The 20049-nt window shown below is 43.0% G+C and overlaps 1 protein-coding gene across 3 annotated transcripts in view; it reads right to left on the reverse strand.

Annotated features, from left to right (window-relative positions):
- Window positions 1-20049, reverse strand: part of pleca (plectin a) — an 82153-nt gene that overhangs the window by 53146 nt on the left and 8958 nt on the right. Inside the window, exon 1 of one of the 3 annotated variants that reach the window (XM_084031765.1) lies at window positions 17844-17997. The exons of 1 other annotated variant lie outside the window; for it this stretch is intronic. In XM_084031765.1, the coding sequence (XP_083887891.1) occupies window positions 17844-17934 (91 nt within the window). In that variant the 5' untranslated portion in view covers window positions 17935-17997. Of the gene's footprint in view, window positions 1-6102; window positions 6258-17843; window positions 17998-20049 lie in introns of those variants that run through there. One more of the 3 variants, XM_084031766.1, reaches the window with a different exon arrangement.

The raw sequence follows: 20049 nt of genomic DNA on the forward strand, positions 1-20049 counted from the left end.
AGTTATTACAGGAGTACTATTTTGAGGATCTCTACTGTTTGGTGTTTCCCAAACGCTCCAGTTTCTCAACAACATTTAGCGGTGAAGCGTGGACCCAAAATATTACATGTATTACTATCTAGCCTTCAGGTATATCTCAGTCTCAAAAGGCTTGGTGACCCCAGGTCTATATGCTGATTGGTCCGTTGCTGAAGCAGTTATTTGAGGGATGCTTATGGAGATAGAAGTGGATTGTTCTCTCCAAAACAAAACAAAAATAAGGAATGTCATGTAATATAAATCACAAAACCGCACACATAGTCTCATTTAAGCTACTTTTTCTTCACGGAGGCTTCAAGGCTCATTAACATACCTTAAATCTCAGACTCAGAACACTGTCTCCTTAGATGCTAACTACTAGATGAAGAAGAAACTTTGTCCCCAACTGCACTATGAGGATATCACCCAAAGGGAATTTATGGTAACGGGTTATATATCCAACGTGGTGCAACAATGGTGTTTTTGACTGCCAGATAACAAGAACTTAAAGGCACTTTGGCAAAGCCCTGGATGATCCTCCCCTAGTTACAATCCTCTCTGGTCCAGGACGATCATGGTATGTGTGGGGTGCCGTATATCAGCTTTGCCCTCCTCATAAACCCAACTGTGACAGTGTGAAAGGGGCGACTTTAAAATGAGCCCTTTCACTGAGTGCTTCACCCCCCAGACTTTGCACTACCATGAGAAAAATGCATGATAGTGAGTACGATTTGCCTGGAGGAGAGTGGCGAAGAAGAGGTCCTGTGAGGAAAGAGTAGATGTTTTTCATACGGTGGTGGGCGCCTCGCTGGCTGTTGTCGACTGTTTTGCCTGCGGTGAGGGTTGGCAAACAAACAGCCCCTGTAGCTTTTATAAAGCCGTCTCATGCCAGGCAAGTTCTGGAAATGGCAAGGAGCATTTTATAACTTACAATTACTGACTTAGATTTCAGTAGAATGGATAGTTACACCAGCAAATCCATCCTCTCACCGAGGGGTTAAAGATTTCATTTGAGATACGGGACTACAGAAATAAAGACAAGTCTCGAGCTTCAGATCAGATACAGTCGATTCACTTGGCATCAGAGCAAAGAGAACGCCAGACACGATGACGTGCATCCTGCAGCCTCTAATGCCACCAACAACCACGGCACAGGCTGCCCAGTCACTATCAGTATTATGTCAAAATAAAAGCTGTATTCATCTGAAAGCCAGGCCACATACAAAGCTGCTGTGTGACAAGAGGGGGATTAATTTGGATGGACAGTAACGAGAGGATTGTGACAAGGACGGAGGAGGGCCTGATTTTATAAGAGCTCTCTGGTCTCAGAAGACCGTTTGCGTTAGCGGCTCACCCGTTCTGTGCCAGCTCACAGCCTCCACTGGCGCACACTGTCACTAGGGAGCCCCAACTCAAACCCACAAACAGCTTTACAGGCAGGAACAGCCACTTACCTAGGAGAAAAAACACAAGAGAAAGAAGCAAACACTGTTACTAAAAATGCAGCTCGGACCAAAGTGAAATATCCACCATTTCAAAAGCATACTCTTTAAAAATAAGTGCCAGTAAAAATGGAAGGAACACTTTAAAAAACAAAAACAAGTTTAAAAAAAAATGCAGTTTTTAATGGATTGAGCAGCGCCTTTCGGAGAAAATGCTTTTAAAGACATAAGAGGCAGATTAATGAGTACACCGCAGGACCATTTAGGCAGGATTAAAGAACGTAAAATAAAACCCCAATATCATAGTAATGGCATGTCTTTATAGCACCAATCCACCAATTCTGGCAACTTGTACAAGGCAGTAGCTTCACTAACAGTGCCACCTTCTGGCCACTTCAGGGAAAGCTCAAAAACCAGAAGCAATGTTTTAAAACTTGTCTTCCAAGTGGTTTAAGACACCCCAGTTGATTCCCTCTCCCTGACAACACAAAGAGAACAACCACGTCCCACCGAGAGGAGGATTAGACAGGATGTGTCAATTTAATGAATTTCAGGAAACATGGGGTTAATGAGATTATGTAATCACATCAGCTAAATTAGGAGGCCACACACTGAGGATCGTGGCCAGACCACATCAACCTGCATGACTGACAGCTCTAACAGGATTATGCTGAGGAATACAGACCCTAAACCGACCACACATTCAACACTCACAAACTGGATTACAAGAAAACAACACCATCATTCACATACAAGCTGTCGTATGATCTACTGTTAATGCAAAAATCATGATTACAACTGAATGATGTCTCTGCATGCAGCTTTACACGGCTCCAGTTTTCCCTTCTGGAGTGAATCATTCCTGCGGCTGGTCTGAAACAGGTGAGGAATCTGAAACGTGGCCGTCCACAAATTCGTGCGGCTCAAATAGCAGCTGAAGCATCTGAGAATACTGCTGTTACTGAGACGGGGAGGCTGACATATGAGCCCTACGTCTCTGAGCGTGAAATGCAGACAGGATGTATGCATCAGCAGCATTCAACAGACACGCCTAATGAATGAAGCCACGGCATGCTTTTGAGAATTACAACTGTACACAAATCTAGATTTCTGCACACATTTAGTGCATTCATGAGAATCAAACGTAAACTCTCTGCTCTGTCCCAACCACAGAAGCTGCTTATTCATCCCCTACATTGTTCATTTGATGCTGGGAAATTCTTGGCAGCAGAAAGTGCAGCAGAGGAGGAAAAAGAAAACGCTGATGTAATGCAGGACCGTTATCTGCAGATCGAACAGAGCTCAGCTACTGATGCACATGTGCAACATATCTTGGGGGCAAATAAGGAAGCAAATCACAGAGGGAGACTTATTCATCCCCAGACTGCAGATTAAAACCAACACTATATGCTTATAAATCATCAGGAAACCACATAATAACCCTGTCATGTAATCATGTTGTTATTTTTACGTTACAGATTCGGTCGAGGAGAGAATCAATGCATCATCTGATGAGGGAGTTTCACATCATGGTCATTAAGGAGACCTCATGAGATATTTTGTAATATCTGAAGTTAATCAATTAAACTATAGAAGATATCACCACAAATGCATGAATCTTCTTGTTAATACACTCATTGTCAAAATAGTTGTGTGTTATCGCGGATATTAGGAAGTACTTCCTGTCTGCCTCTGTTCAAGCGTGGAAAAAAAAGACAGCTGATGAATGAGGATCACCTGCAGGGCTTATAGGCAGCTGCTGCCTGCTCAGCACTCTGTGTGTATACAGTACTCGTAATACAGTAAAAACAATGGCTGACCCTGCCTGAGCTCCAGTCACTGTGGAGAGGGAACAGCCAAACAAACACTCCTGAATTCGACAAGCAAAACACAGGTAATATTTGTATGCAGATGTTTGTTTTTCTCCTGAACACAAACTTGTTTGTACCAGGCGGCAAGCTTGAAGTGCATTCAACTTGCATTCTCTCTACTGGCCATCAGGGGGCGACTCCTCTGGTTGATAGAATAAGTCTATGAGATAATGACTACTTCTCACTTGATTTATTATCTCAGTTAACATTGTAAACATGAGTTTATGGTCCCAATCTCTAGTTGCAAGTTTCTTATTTTATCTCTAAAAATCCCAATGTTAACAATGTTTCTATGATGTTTTTTTTGATATTTCAATCCCATTGTCATGTAATAAAATATAGTTGATTCTTTAAAGGTTGTATCAGCGATTCTGGTTGCCCTCACTTCCGTTGCGAGATCCAAAACAAACAGAGCCAGCTAGCCCCTCCCTCCCGTGTTTTGAAAATGATCATGGATGCACGTTTTCATGAACGTGCCACCCACCCCGTGTCTGTGATTGGTTGGAACACTGTTTATTTTGCTTTTGAGGTGTTGGTAGTACCATTTGTTTTTGTGTGCGATTCAGCCTAGGCTGCCTAGAGAGACGCGTTTTTTTGACGGCCTGCTTATGGGGCGGGCAGCTAGCGGATCGTGAGGTAAAACCAGATGAATGTGATCATTTATGTTTCGGCCCAGAATCGCTGATACAACCTTTAATGTGAAAATAAAACAATCTGTTACTATTTAAATCGGTGGGCAACACTGAAATTGAATGGTGAACCTGCCGAATGTCAGGACTTTGCCTCTTTGCCACGTACGTCTGAAACACTAACCGGCTTGGAGGTCAAGGGCACTGACCCCTGCCCTGACCTCCCTTTTAACTGGATCCACCTGGTTTGAACCTGCCCGGCTTAAAGGCCCTTTCATCTTCCTTTCACCATCCGGCACATAACATTCAGAAAGTTCCTTCACAACAGTGCACTAGTTGTGAAAACATGCTGATAAGGGCGAGGAACCTTGGAGTAGAGATAGTGTTGAAACACACAGAGCTGCAGACATAACTAATGGTAGAGAAACTCCACCTTAAGAAGTTGAGGAAAAAAGAGAAGAGTAAGAGAAGAAGACTTGTCAGTGATTGGTCACCGAGGCCATGTGTCAATAGTGGCCCTGCTTGTCTCAACACATACAGAAGAGCATCAACCAGCTCTTGTGTTAAAGAGTTGAAATGCCTGTAAATAGCTGACAAGAATGCACAATGGGCGCTATGGTCTTGAGGTGACGACATGCTTACAAATGAACTGAGCTGCACTGAGTAAGCGGCAGTGTTCAACATGTTAAGTAACTCCATTGGCAGCGCTCAGTGAAGCGAGGGAGCTTTTGTCCCCGGAGCCCTGGGGAAAACATTCTCAGCCTGTCCCCAGTGGGTTGGACTCCTTCAGATCCCTCTCCAGGATCATTTAAATGGCCCTGGCACCCCGCAAGCCGTTCCAAAGCGTTACCACATTTAGCCAGAATACTCTAGACAAACCTCAGCTTTTAGAAAGATTCCCCTTTGGGCTGAGCCAGTTTCACCAGTATGGTGGTTCTCTCCTCAAATTAGAGGCTTTCTGTGGCTATAAATGTCAGTCAGTCTGCTGTTAATCCTTTCACTTAGTGAAATGAGGATGGTACACACTTATGCAAAGACTGGTGTGAAAGTAGCACACTCTCAGTGGCCTGAATATCTGATAAACTTAAGTCTGTGGTGCTAGGCGATGGGAGGACAGACGAAGTATTTGAATATATTAAGATGCCTCAGGGACACAGCATGCTTAGACTATCCATACAGGATGTATGCCATTAACAAAGACTATACATAGACTTGAATAAAATACATACAGAAGGACTTTGTATTACTCTGCAGGTTTAGCATTTAACAAAAATGGTCCTATTGGGTAAATCCATTGTATGTGTTGTCACAGCAACAACATGTCAACAAACTTTAACCACAGTTGCTTTGCATCAACCTCAGTGGAGAATAGGGTGTCCATACTTCTGCCATATTCACATACTTTCTTCAATATAAATTATCTGTTTATTAAAAAAAAAGAGAGAGACACATTTCTGTCTGCACCAGAATGACCTCATGGAGAAATAATTTGTTTGAAATGACACAATTAAAATGACTGTATCACTGGTTTCCTAAATCTGTGACAGTGAAGCAGTGAGACACCTGTAAGTGAGGGAGGTGGGAGGAGCAAACTTTGCTGATGTCAGAAACATCTAACCGTACTGCACTCTGACAAGGACAGAGAAAACACGACACATTTTCTTCACAGCTACAGATGTTCACTTCTGACTGAGGGGCAGGGCAACGCTTGGCCGTAACGCTGCTGTTACCACGGCGATGCAGCAGCAGCCGCTCTGCAGCAGCCGGCCCGCTCTGCATCCCCCGGCGCAGACGCATTCAATGTGCCGCATGCAGCAGCAGCAGCAGCCGCGTACCAGCTTGTAAAACACACCATCTCAGCACAATCATTCGCCATGACCCCCGCTCCACCCCCTCTGGTCACGCCTGGACACAAAGGAGAACAAAAGCTTTTCATTTGCTTTTATCCACAAGAACAGGGGATTATAATTCCTCCCATTAAACTCCACGGCCCAGATAACCTTCAACGCTCAACTTTTTCCTTCAGCCTGCATCTATACGATGAGGAGGGAGAGAGAGAGAGAGAGGCATTGTGGGAAAACAAGGCGGTCCATAAGCATATGACGGTGATGACAGCAAAACATTTAGAAGGCGAGGAGGTACCTTTGAGAGAGCTGATCTCATGCTGGATAGACCTTGCAGGGTCCATGCTCACGGTCTCCCCGCCGCCGTCTGCCTGAGGCTCCAAACAGTCGAGTCTGAGCTCTGCAAGGTCAGCTCAGCACTGAAGCACCAGGCTGGAGGATGGAAAGGGCTGTGTGCTAACTGCAGGCTGTTCCTGTCCCGCTCTGCCTCTCTCTGCTCTGCTGCCGCCACAGAAGTTGGCAGCTTAGTGTTTTTGTTCACTCCCTTTCTCCCTCTCTCTCTCTCTTTCCCTCTCTCTCTCTCTCTCCTGCCGGCTCGCACACAATCCCTGTCGGCAGAGAAAGGAAGGAAAGCACGTCTCCCTCCTTCCCACCCCTCACCCCTCCCTGATGTTGTCCCGTCTCATCCTCGTGGCGTTCAGGGAGGTGCCCCAACCCATAAATGCCATGCACACATCACAATAGTGCATATGGCTGATCTAAGGCAGCCAATGTAGAGTGTGAAATGATGATGTACGAGATACATCATCAAAAAATGTCCTGATAAAATAATACCCTAAAATAAACAATTAAAAACTAGACGGTTGAATCAAAATATACAAAATGTAAACCTGACAAATAAATACCGGGGGGATTGTTTCTCCCTCATCAGGACAGCCCCGGTGACTCAGCATTATAACCCCCTAAAATATGCTAGACTGAAGGAGCCTCTCTATTTTTCATGAAAAATGCTGCAGAGGGGACCTTGGACCTCAGAGGGGTTCAGATGACAGGGCTTTTTTGGGGGGGGAAACTAAAATGCAATGTGAATGAAAAGTAATACTGCAATAGTTATGTTAACACAACATTCTTTTAAAGTAGCAAGACTGAGAGAATTAACAAAACTGCAAGCAATGATTAGCCATGTAAAGATAGAGTGGAATACTAATGAATTAAGTCACATTCCCTCTGTGTGTGTTGTTATCTAGCTAGCTAGCTTCCTTTTAGTGCATGTGATGGCGGTTAAAGCTGATAACGCCGTCGTCGTGGAAGCATAGCAACACTGTGAGCTCCGCTTTGCTGTTGCACTGTTAGCACTGCTAGCTAGAACCACGTCATCATGTTGAGTGGCGATATGAATTCTCCCAAACTCATATTAATATCCTTTAACAGCTGAATTCGCTCATTCCAGCTGTGAAACATATACCCACAAATTCCATTAAACGTTTAGATTCAGGTTCAGACTGTGAGTTTGCCAGTTGCTGTATGTACAATTGAATAACATCTGTAGTAATTAAATAATACCTTTAAAAACTATATATTCTAATATGTATAACTACATATTCAATCCTATCCATTGACAATAGCCAATACACTTAAGAGTTAAAGAGGTTTACATTGTTGGATCCTTGACAGTATTGTTGGGGAAGGTTATGCTGACTTTGACTCAGCAGTCTCCAATGACTGCTGGAGCTCTGATGTGTCTGAAGTCAGCGATACTGACATCGCTGGTCCGTCTAAGTATGGATGGACTGACAGGGTCCACATGGCTCGACACTTCAACCCAAACACACAAAGCCGTATGTGAATCTTTAGAGCTCTACGTGGCTGTTGGCCGCTCCAAATGACGCATAACAATCATTGTGTCTATAAAAAGTTGCAGAGATTATTACATTTGTATATAATTATTGCATTTTATTTTTGCAATCCAGACGTTCTACAATCAATCTGGTTAAACCCAAAAACAGCTGGCCGTCTGAACAAGGACAAATATTCCCAAGTACGTCCTACCGCTGCTTCTATCAACATCACATGATCTAAATGATTACACAGCTCTAGTACAGAGGGTCGTGTGGTCTGATGCATCAGCCACAAGTCCACACTGGTTCAAGTTTCAGAGTCGATGCCATTTCCTGCTCAGGGTCCGTCTTCCTCCTAATGAAGTGTTCAGAGGCCAGACGACTCAAAAGCACAGCTTTTACAATTCAATAGACATACGGAATGTACGAATATTCTATTGATCTGAAGAGGGCAACTTTAACACCTGCTTTCTATCATAAAAGTAAAATAGCTGAAATATTTAACATTGCCAACAAAACGAGCACAGACACTTAATCACAACAGGATTTAGAAATGCCCAGAAACAAAACTCCCACTCTCGCCGCCTGGTTTTTCTTCTAACAGAGTGCTGCTGAATTCAACAGCCTGCCTCTGACCTCGCACTCTCTCACACTGATCCTTCATCTTGTACTTGTGCCCGATGGAGGTGCCAAATGATTGCGTCAAGCGTGAGAAAAACCAAAGTAGGACACCCCCCATCAATGTAAAACACCTGTATAGCAAACTGCATTACACTGCCGATATATTTTCAGCCTCGGGGTTTTCGACAGCCTCGTGCTATACTGGAGTAATTATTCAGGAGGGCTGTAATGGCCCCTTTTCCAATCGATATACAATCAATGAATGCTTGTCAGCGCAGATCCAGTTTCAGTCACAGCAGCAGTGAGGTAATCTACATAGAGAATCTGAAAACAGCATCTGTGGAAAACTGATCAACTCTTCCTTGCATCTTGTTTAATCAAATATTTCACTTTGTCTCACAAAGGACTTTTCTTCCCCTAAATTGAGGCTCTTAAGCAGATCTTTCTCAGTCTGGCAGTCTGAACTCGGGGCTTTTAAGGGCACCGAGCGTCGGCGTCGGTCCTACCGAGTCCACAGAGACTATGTTGAATGTTACCAACCCTCCTCCCAGCAGACATATCGACTCGTCATAGCAGGGATGGCAGTGAAACTGATAACAGTGCTGATGGATGTGCTCCATTTAGGTGTGGCCGTATGCCATAGCAGTGAGCCTGCAACGGGCACGCCTAAATGGAATGCAGCCATCTTAAATGTTATTGGTTACACCTGTTTGAAAAGACAAAATGTCTGCTGTGAGAAGAGTTTTTCCTGGGGTTTTTATGCAATATTAGAGGGAATGATAATTTATACATCTTTATTCTAATTTTCATTGAAGAATGAAGCAAGAAACATGTTTCTTTTGCTGCATTTTTTTGTCAATTGTGCGGTCCTACGCAGCGGCGGGGGTCTGATCCTGGAAGAAAGCCCCGACAGGCCACTGGATAGTCAGACAGCTTACGTCCAGCGATGCTGCTGTGGCTGAATACATGTTTCTACAACTGACTGTCCGTCTTCATCAGAGCCTGAACACTCCTCCAGGCAGAGTTGCCTTCTGACGGCAGGGAGCACCAAGGGAAAATATAAGTTCTTTTTATACATCTGTTATTTATAGAACTGATGACTGTAAATTTAGATTGTATGGACTCAGTAGTAGAGGTGAAATGCTGCCCCCTATTTGCATGTGGCCTGTTATTACACAATGCACCTTTAATGCTGGGAAAAGGGGGTTTTGCCACTCTCTCATCTTATTACAAAAAAATAAAATAAAATGCAACTGGAATATTCCAGAAGACAGAAAAATAAAATGCTGTTTCCTTGCTAAATGTCATGGCGTGGCGTGCAGAGCCACCTGACTCCACCCCCGGGTGAATCGATGTTTCTGTGCAGCTGTTCAGGACGACGGTGTCAAAACTCAGTCTGAGTCACAGCCAAGAGTCTCATGTCCCTATTAAGGTGGAAGACCTGATCCACCCCCTCCACCCCTCTCTGGGATGTGGTTCTTCCCACCATGGAGTTCAGCCTTGAGAAGTTGGAGCTGGACCAGAACACACTGTGGTGAGGGTGTGTACTGGATCAGCCACAGAGCCAAACCGATCTCAGGCGTTACATTCACCGTCAGAGGGGGGTGGGGAAGAGGCGATACCATCCTGATTCATTAACGCGATATCAAACCCCGACAGCAGTTGTTACAGTCCATCTGCACGCATATAAACACACAGACAACAAACCAGTCAGGTAGTCAACTGTCAGCTGCTAAATATAATCTCCTTACTACGCATGACTACTAGAACTAGTACACAACGTGTCCCGAACACAATACCACAATAATAACTTTCATTTTAGTTTAGTCTATGACCGCATCCTGTCTGCATTTACTAGCAAGTAACCACACATAATTACAGAGCAAATAAACTTGACTTTTTGTTTTTCTGTGTCTGTATCATCTGGACTAACTGTTGTGTACTCCCGACTCCCTCCCAGTCCTGCTGCAGCATCTGCTGTCTGTCTGCAGTGCAAAAAAATGTTGGGAATCCCTACATTATTACACCTACATCACAGAAACCTACCAGGGATAATAAAAAAAAGAATAGCTGTGTTCACATCATCAAATCAACAAAAGATTTTATTTACATGTAACTGCCAACTGCCTATAGGAGATACAATCGCTGTCAAATTCCAGAGGGTTGGCGGATAACAACACATCACGTAAGATGCAAAGAGAGGAAGTACAGCGTAAGGTGGTTTATGTGTGTTTGTGTGTGTGTGTGTGTGTGTGTGTGTGTGTGTGTGTGTGTGTGTGTGTGTGTGTGTGTGTGTGTGTTTTCTTTGAGGCACTCCCAGACAGAAGAGAGGACTCAACAGGAAGACACCAACACACAAGGAATTCACACAATGTGTCAGATCTACATCTATGAAAGAACATCCAGGTTGTCTTCTAGCCTTTTGTGCATCACTGACAGAGATCCACTAGAGGCTGTTCTAGGGTCAGCCGGACAACCAATCCATTCAGCATCCTGGATGGTGTTCCTGATAACTGTGGCCTTTAAAATGACGTGAATCAACATCATGATGACAATCAATGTATTTTTTAAATACTTTGTTGAGCTCTCGCAACAAGTACCAGGAAACCACCATCAACGTGTGATTTATTAATCTTCAGACAGGAATTTTTGATTGAAATAAAAACATTTTTCAAAATACAAGACAATATTTAAAAGAAGCTCACAAGGAAGACAATGTTGATCATGATAGTATCGCCATAAATACATTTTTCAGTTTCACACCTATGAGCTCATTCTTTTTCGGCTTTGAAAATTAGATCGAAAGGTGAGACAAGGATCAATGTAAATGTTGTTACGTCTGCATCACTGCTGCAGATCCACTGCTCACAGCTACTGATAAAGTCCTGTTAAATGTTTTAACGGTAGCTGGGTGTGGATTCGTGGAAAGGACAGTAGCTTCTCCAACTCAGGCACCCCGTTGAAAAATAGAGTACATGCCAGGCAGCTCACTACTGACATTCCTGGCATTAGTCTGGTTTACTGTAGCATGCCAGAACCAGAGTGTTGGCACTATTGTTCTGCACCACAGGACCAACGTGAGGCCCGGGTCTCTCGATGTGGATTCTTCTGAACGTGGCACTTTGATTGTTGTTTGCTATTGCATAATTGTACTGAAGTAATTAATTACCAAAATGGACATAGAGTGCTGCAGAGATGAGGTTTTTTTGTTGGCCAACCCCAACAGTTAGCATCGCTAACTTGACAAAAAGCCAATGAGATTTTTCCATTGGATGTCATGCCATTTAAAAGTTTTGTTCAGCAAGACCATTTTTTTTTGTGGATCGTCAAAAGTAAAAAGCTAACATTAGGCTATAAAGGAACTACACCACCGTCGCATGTTAACACAACAAGGCTGTAAAGGTAAAGGCGGCCTAATCTATGGTTTCATTTAGCGCCTTTTTGAAGACACGTAAAAGCTTAAACACAGACCTTACTTCCAGGATTTAAACCAAAAACCCATTCAAATACTGACTTGGAGATGAAGGAACCCGGAAGGGCCAACTTGTTTCCTTGTTTTAGGACTCATTCCTGCATCCTATGTGGGGACAAAGGCATTGCTTCATAGGGCAAATCACTATTTGGGATGGTACTCTGGTCTATCTTTGTATCCACTCACAATCTTTAATAGCGCAGAGCACTCAGGAAGGATAATGTGACAGTTTGTATTTGACTGTATCCTGGAAACAGAAATGTGCCTGCGACCAGACAGATATCCCCCCCCCGGTGACATCATCCCCAGGCAGATTAGAAAAACATCCTTTCATAGTGTCCTGCTATCAGTCAATATCTTACCACATGCACCATGAACTCTGCATGGCATCTGTATCTCCAAACACTGTGGGAAAGCAAACACTGACTTCATACTGTTCATTCACCCGAGGCTTAGTGTTAAAACGAAAACAACTTGATTTAAATTGGTTTTATTTTGGGAATGAGAGTAACAGACAGGTGTAGTAAGCAGGAAGCGAAGGGAATAATGTCCATCACCTACTATGTGGTTACAGGTTTTGTTATCAGTGAATCAAGTGAGAGTTTTTAGAGAAAAGTCACTTGTTAGCCTGGATATTTTTGCAGTCTGTTTACATGATTATTGTCAGCTGTTATAGCCTCTGTGGGTTTGGGAAGACACTAATCCTCGGCTCTGACACAAATCCCATCCCAATTACAGCAGCTCTACCTCGTCCTGTCCAGAGTTCACGTCATAGTGGGATATAATGCTTCGGACTTGCATTTCTCTTCAGACTAGAACCCCGTTTCACTGAAGAAACCAGAGACAAAGTCAAGAAACCAATTACATCTCAATGAAATGAATCATCAAACGGGACTCTGACTCTGAAAGAATGTGAGCTGATCTAATACTGACAGATAAAGTGGCATGACCAATGGAGACTATGCTGGCAAACTGGTCTTACTGCAGGAACAGTGCTGTTTGAGAGCCAGTGACAGCAAAGCTTGATACCTTTTTTGTTGTTTTCGCTGTATTCAAGTCACATGTCGGATGGTTTACTACAGCTGTTTGAACCCCAAATAAACTATTTTTTCTGGGATTTATTTGCAATAAACAAATAAAAAAGATGCTGAAATACCGAAACAATGAAGCCAATTCATAAAAAGTCAGAAGTCATGGTTTCTGGTATTAATATGAGGTACTATCGTAGAGCTCTGAGTGCCAACGGATACAATATTTGTTATAATATTTCAACTTGTGCAAAGTCGCATCTATTCACATCTTTGCATTGACTTGTATGCCATAGCGCCGCACGATAAATTGGCTTCACGTTTGGTGTGAACACAGCATAAGTCTTGTATGGTTCTCTAGTTTATCCCTCTAATACAGGAAGCAGAATTGGCAACTATTAATCTAAAAAAAAATGAATTGGTTAATCAACAACAACGAAAACAACAAACATAATATTTGAAAACGAAGCTGGTTCAAGGAATATTAGAATAAATACCAAATCAAAGAATACTAAAATGCTTTCACTGGACAGTCATGTCCAATTACCCTCCATACACAAGCACACACATCACAACATGTTTCAAACCGACCAAACAGGACATCTGACAAACTCGTGTGAAGTAGCGGACAGGTGAGAAGATTCTGCTGCAGCAGAGAGAATGCTGGCTAATCTACTGTTCACTGAGCCACCCGGTTGGCACGGCGTTTTGGGATCGAGGGGAGGTGTGAACATATGTGGAGACAATATATGAGCATGTCCTCTGTCAATGGAGGTCATCACACTGGGACGTCCTAAAACAAGCATCTGGTTTCCTCTTGTCCAGTGTTTCACGCTTACAGAAAGAGGTTTAAAGTTTTGTATTCTTCATGATTTCCTTTAAAGAATTACTCATGACAGTCAGAAGAAGACACACCCTTAGTGATGGAGCTTTCTATCCAAAATAAAACCATGTTCACGTCTTGGTTCGTGCATGCAGACTAAATAATTTGACTGAAACTTTCCTCTGGACCAACTGTACCAACGACCTGAAGAATTGATGGGTGAAAGAAAACCTGCAGCTTAAAAATCCCATGTTGACATTTCCCACAAATACGTCCAACAGCTACACTCTGACTCATTTGTCTGATTGGTTTTCAAACTGCCAAGACCTGTGGATTTATCTGTCATTAAATTGCAGTTTCTTGACACTAATAAGATTACGTGAGCGGATGATTGGCAGCTCACAACCAGCCACCAGCAGACGTAGGAGGCCTTTTAATTACAATTAGGAGTCACTTCACAGTGAGAGCCTCTTTTAGGGCTGAGGACAACAGTCCAGGACTTGGACTTTTTTACAAATTGTCGTCAATATGTAGTTATTTTGGGTTCATCCCGCTGTAGTAAACCAGTCGACGTATGTAATGCTAGAGCTCAGTGAAATTCCCGTCTCTAATATCTCCATTACTATTGGAAACAAAACATGACCTCCCTGCACAATGTGGCTGTTTTCAAACTGAAATGTAAACTTGTGAAAAGGTTAATGGCTTCGTGATTAAGTGATTAATGCATTACAAATCTGTGCATGTGAGTGATTTTCTATGAGCACAACATGCGTGCATAACTCAGTAACTATTGCTATTTTTGAATTTCAGATCAAGTTGCATGAAACCGATCTGAGGCAAGTACTGGAAGTGAAGCGTGGACTTCTCTGCGGACGCTCCGGCACAACAGTGATTCACAAGACAAACTTATCGCAGGCCTTTTAGAAGTGAACCCTGTTGGTATTTACACACACACACACACACACAAACACACACACACACACACACACACACACACACACACACACACACACACACACACACACACACACACACACACACAGTGACCAAATGCAAAAACAGGGTGTGTTGTATCCTCCAGGTTTCCCAATGTGTGTGTGTGTGTGTGTGTGTGTGTGTGTGTGTGTGTGTGTGTGTGTGTGTGTGTGTGTGTGTTTGAGAAGGGGGAGTGCGACTCTGAAAGCACTTAAAATCCACCTTGCAGCCTAGATTTAATGACAGACAAACCTCCTCAGAGCAAACAAAAGTATGAGATCAGCGAAGACCAACTGCTGTCAGTGTCTTGTGAAAGCAGTGGCAGGTTAATGAGAAGAGGGGGAAATATAAGGGAAAATGTATTTATTTTTAAAGTGGGAAATCTCACTTAATTTCACTTAAGGTTAACACACAATGGGGATTGAGCCTATGATCCACAGAAGATAGTATTGTGAAATGTATATATTTGAGTGTAGTACGAGGAACTGTGTCTGTGGTGACATTCCCAGAAAAAATGCTGTATTAAATTACTTTTAATAAAAACCAAACATTTCGTCCTGCTGCAGTACTCACAGGACATGCAATGTGCTTATCATTGAGAGATGTTTGACAGCGGAGCAGATCAGTTTGAAGTAATACATGGAACAAGAAGCAGCAGCCACAGTGAGCCGTTAGATGAAGAGCTGCAGACGAGGGAACTAAACTCAGATCATGGCTGCTCACAGAGTGATGGGAAAAAAGGCCAAGCAGCAACACAGTGACAACTGTGACAGTGACAAACATATATGAACATGAAAACGGCTGTCTGACTCACGTGCACCGAATGCACCGCAAGACATAACACATTTGTGGAAAGAAAGAGCGGTTATTGCAACCTTCCTCAGCAACATGTCACAGAGCTAAATGTCAGAAGTGGTTTGAGTTTATCATCCAACCAGAATAACTTGAAGACTGACGGAGTTAACTCCTGGGATATATTTGCTGTGAGTATTTAAAGCAGAGCTGCATGTTTTACACTAATAGATGTGTTCAGTTACTGTTATAACACAGAGCACCGCTCAACCGCACTTTATCATTCCCGAGCCAATTACACCTGTTGCAATAACTTATGCAAATAGCGCTCACAAGACAAGAATAAAAACCTCATTAATGTGAGATTGGGCTATTTAATTTAGGAAAAACATTCCCATTCAACCTCTCAGTGGTAAATACAAGTTATACAAGAGGTATGCATCTTTTTATACCCTTTTTAGGATCTAATCTCTCACCAATATTATGAATTTTGAACATTCTTGATAAAAATACAACAGAATCCATCACTGTCAGCAGAACAAGGTGATAACAATTTATAATATACTAATCTTTACAATAAATGAGGAATATCATCTGTAGGTCACAAATGGGTCACCACAGGCTCCTCCCACTCTGGACAGTCTCACCAGGAGTCTCGTTCCTCCCCGTAGGGAGAGAGGGTGAAGCGAGCACCGAGTCCACAGAACATGAAACTGTGGCGGTCATTAGAGATACTGGATTAGTCATGAGAATGAGAATCATTCCAGTTTTCCTTTGCATCCACCAACTAAATAGTTGTAGCGTGACGTGTTTGACTTCATTTGCCAACAGTACCAAGCCTTGGATGTGACTATTGGTCACGCCCACATTGTCGTGTTGATGCTGAAACTATATATCATGCATTTTTGAATAAAATCCCATTGGAAGTGTGTATTTCAGCTAATAAAGGTGTCAGCTTCTTCCAATATAACATGAACACTGTATTAAGTGGTTATTCAGATCACACACACTGACTCATGGGTTGGGAGACGGGTCTGACAAACCCCAAACTCCCACCCTTTAAAACTCCAAACTTTTCCATTTACTCTGGGTATCTAAAACAAATAGCATCAAGCCAAAGACCAACAATAAGAAAGAGTAACAGGAAGTGCAATCTTGGCAGAGGGACTGGAGGTTGTGACGGGGGGCGTGGAGCACCAGGCTGGTGCCAGAGCTCCGCAGTAGGAAGGCTGCCCACAGTGACATGCACAGTAGGCAACCGCATGGGAAAAGATTTGACTAGACCGTTGAGACTGGTTGGAAGGATACTGTTCCCAGCATAGACACCAAGGACCGTTTGCCCTCATCGATAGCCTGCTGTACATGAGTCATTCTCTCAACAACAGTGCATGCTTTGGTAAAGTGACACACAGAAACACTAAAAGGCCTACAAAGTAGAAACTACTCATGAAAGCTGCTTTGTCACTTATGCACTACTGTATATGGATGGCAAGTGGAATAAGAGAGCACAGCTGTTCCTGTCAGCCTGTGTCCGGGCACAAACCACCTCCAGATGTTGCTGGTTCTCTCCTGCCGTTACCTGCATGTGAGCCTGAGAATGACCCATACAAGGCAAGAGGCAGCTGGTCAAAAAATCCATCTGAGGCCTCAAAGGTTACTTAAAGTTGGAACTACAACAAATGGTTTACACAAGAGTGACACAGGTGATGGACAGAGGTGATGGTTCCTTCCCGGGTTGCAGTGTATTTAGATATTCATATTTAGACCCGTGAATCAAGTAAGCAAATGAGCTGCAGCAACATCTTGAGGTTGATCCGGCCTCCTGCGTCTGCTTTCTGAAATGAAAAACACTATCAAGTCATACCAGACATAATCAGGTGAACGTCCTTCTGATGTGTCCTTCTTGTTGGCTGCCGGCAGCTCTTATCACTGTTGCTCTGTTGGACCCGTGCCATCAACCAAGGACCAACTGTTTCACCTCTCTGCACAGTGATTCCCCTGTATGCAAAGGAGGCTTCCAGGTCAGAGAAGAGGCAACAGACCGGGACTCTTGTGTGTTTTAATGATATTTAACTGTTGAAGCTGAAGGCCACAGCTCAGCCCTCTGCATCTCAGAGAGACATCTTCCCCTTTAAAGTCTCACAATATCACCACAGAGCTTTATATTTGACGTGAATGAAGTGATACTGCTGAGAATGACTTCCCGTCTCCGACTTTAATAACAGGATTGATGCTGAACTTGATGTTTCTCCAGCAGCTCTGTGGCAAAGGTGTCAGACCACATCTCAATGTCATTTTCCACAACAGAATTATACTTCCTGTTTCTACGTGCCAAGTAGAAAACTCTTGACCCAAAGTACCTCAATATAAAATCACTTAAAGTTAGTAAGTCAGTCAATATACTGACTGGAGCATGCACGTATGAGGTCACACCAAGCCTCTCATTCAAACAAAGCTGCTAAAGAAGAGAAGAGGGCCGGTGCTGTTTACCTTTATACTTTTCTCTGACGTTCTCATAGGCTTGCACATAGTCCTGCTCCTCTGACAGCCGCTGACCTGGCTCAAACGTGGGCATGGACATGGTCTGGCTGATGCTGAGTCGGAGTTGGGGGCACTCTCTCTTCAAACTTTCCTTTAAACTTTCCACTGGCACTGTTCACCCCTCTTTGACTGTCTTTCCCCTCAGTGCTGATAAAAAAAAACCCTCCTGGCTGGCTGTCCACCTATCTGTCTGTCCCCACCTTCTTCCTCACCCACACTCTGTCACGGTATTCCCTCTAAAGCTGTGGGTTTCATTCCAGACCACCACCACCACTCCCCTCCGTAGCTTGAGAAATACCCACACACTCAACTCAGACCCTCCTCTTAAAGGCACAGAGGCGAACACACACCACAAACAGATACCAGTTGAGGCAGACCAGCAGATCCCACAAACACACACACACACAGGCCAACTCCACCCCAGATGGAGACACACATGGTCATCCTGATGAAAAAACAAATGACAGAGCTGCGTGAGGTTATTTGAGTTCCTGCTGTTCGAGAAAGTGGGACCCTGAACTCTTCACAGCTTTAAAAACTAAACTAAATCCCAGAACATTTACATGGTTTTCCTCAAAGTCACGTCATATTCCCAAAACTGAATGGTGGGCACATTTTTTTATTATTTTTTTTTCACGTTGCCAGAGGACCACACCTCTTCAGTTCAGGAGTAAACGCTGGATCAGTGCTGGATCACACAATAAAGAGAAACAAGTCTGAATATGTGTGGGAACACTGAAATGTCACATCACATAATAATGACTTCCTACCCTGAACTTCAAGGAAGAATGTTAGATCTGCTGTGGCAAAAAAAACAACTCCTCTAGTGCAGTCAGAGAGATCACAGACCCTCTCCGATGAAGCAACAGCAGGTCAAAATGCCAAGAAGCAGTTCTGACGACATTTATTCTGAATCACTACAAAAGTATTTCTTTGGAATCTTTGTGGGACTTAGCTAATACGTTCTTAGTGTAATCAACCATAACATGAGTTGTCAGAGATGGTGAGGTGTATTTGTTGATGATAAACGCATGCATGTCATTTCTGCCACTAGGGGTCTCTCCATCAAAACAATAACGAAAGACGAACTTTGATGACGTTGTGACGAAGTGTAGGATCATGGGAATTGTCCTCATTTTTAAATAAACACCATTGAACCACCATTCCTTCCTCACTCTCTCTCGGATCGAGATAATCGTAGATATCGTCACAATTGACTTGGAAAAGATGTCTTTCTCTGGGTGCAACATTCAACAAAATTTATAATATAGTCTAGTCGCTTTTAGAAAGGTTGTCAAATGCAATAATTCACCTGTGTGCCCTGAAAAACCCTTGTTATGCACCAAACACTTAACTAACAGTCGGTGCATTAATTTTGCATGCAAAAAGACTGATGCATTAACACACGCCAACAGAAATAGACTTATTTATGACTTGTTTAAAGTGTTACTCATACCAGAGTAATCTCATCATGTGTTTTTTAATTACATACGTTTTTCTGTTGAGCCACACAGCTGGAGTACGTCTCAAAAAACTGGAGTCTGTCTACAAATTTAACCAACAAAGTTTGACAATATGCAGCATTCGAAATAAATAAATAAATAACAATAATAAATGACATGCCCGAAATAAATAAATAAATAAATTCAAGTCAAGTCAGAATAGTAATGCTTCTACAGGCTCACCGTTACAAGCGACCAAAAACTGCAGAGATCCTGGCAGCCTGAGCACATCTGGGCGTGTTATCACTTTCTCATTCAGGACAGAGTTTTTGTTTACTCAGCTATCAGAAAGAATTAGAAGGATTTCACCAGCATGAAACTGCAAATTGCAGAATTTACATTCATAAATCTTTCACTTCAGAAAAGTGAAAAATATTTCAACACTCCGAGCCACTGAAGTAATCAAGTACGGCGTTGCGACTTAGAGCCACCCAACTAAGTGCAGGGTTTCTCAACCAGTGAGTTATGACCTAGAAGGGAGCTGCAACGTTCCAACACCTACAGCACATTCAGTGGAGGGTTTTAAAACCCCATCAATCTACCATACGCAAGCACAAAAACAATTCACATATTTTTTCGAAAAACATATCTATCTAGAGTTTGACAGGCATAGCAGGGACACAGATGGAATATAAGATTATGTCTAAAATATA

Source organism: Eutrigla gurnardus (assembly GCF_963514095.1).
Source record: "Eutrigla gurnardus genome assembly, chromosome: 17".
NCBI classification, from domain to species: domain Eukaryota; kingdom Metazoa; phylum Chordata; class Actinopteri; order Perciformes; family Triglidae; genus Eutrigla; species Eutrigla gurnardus.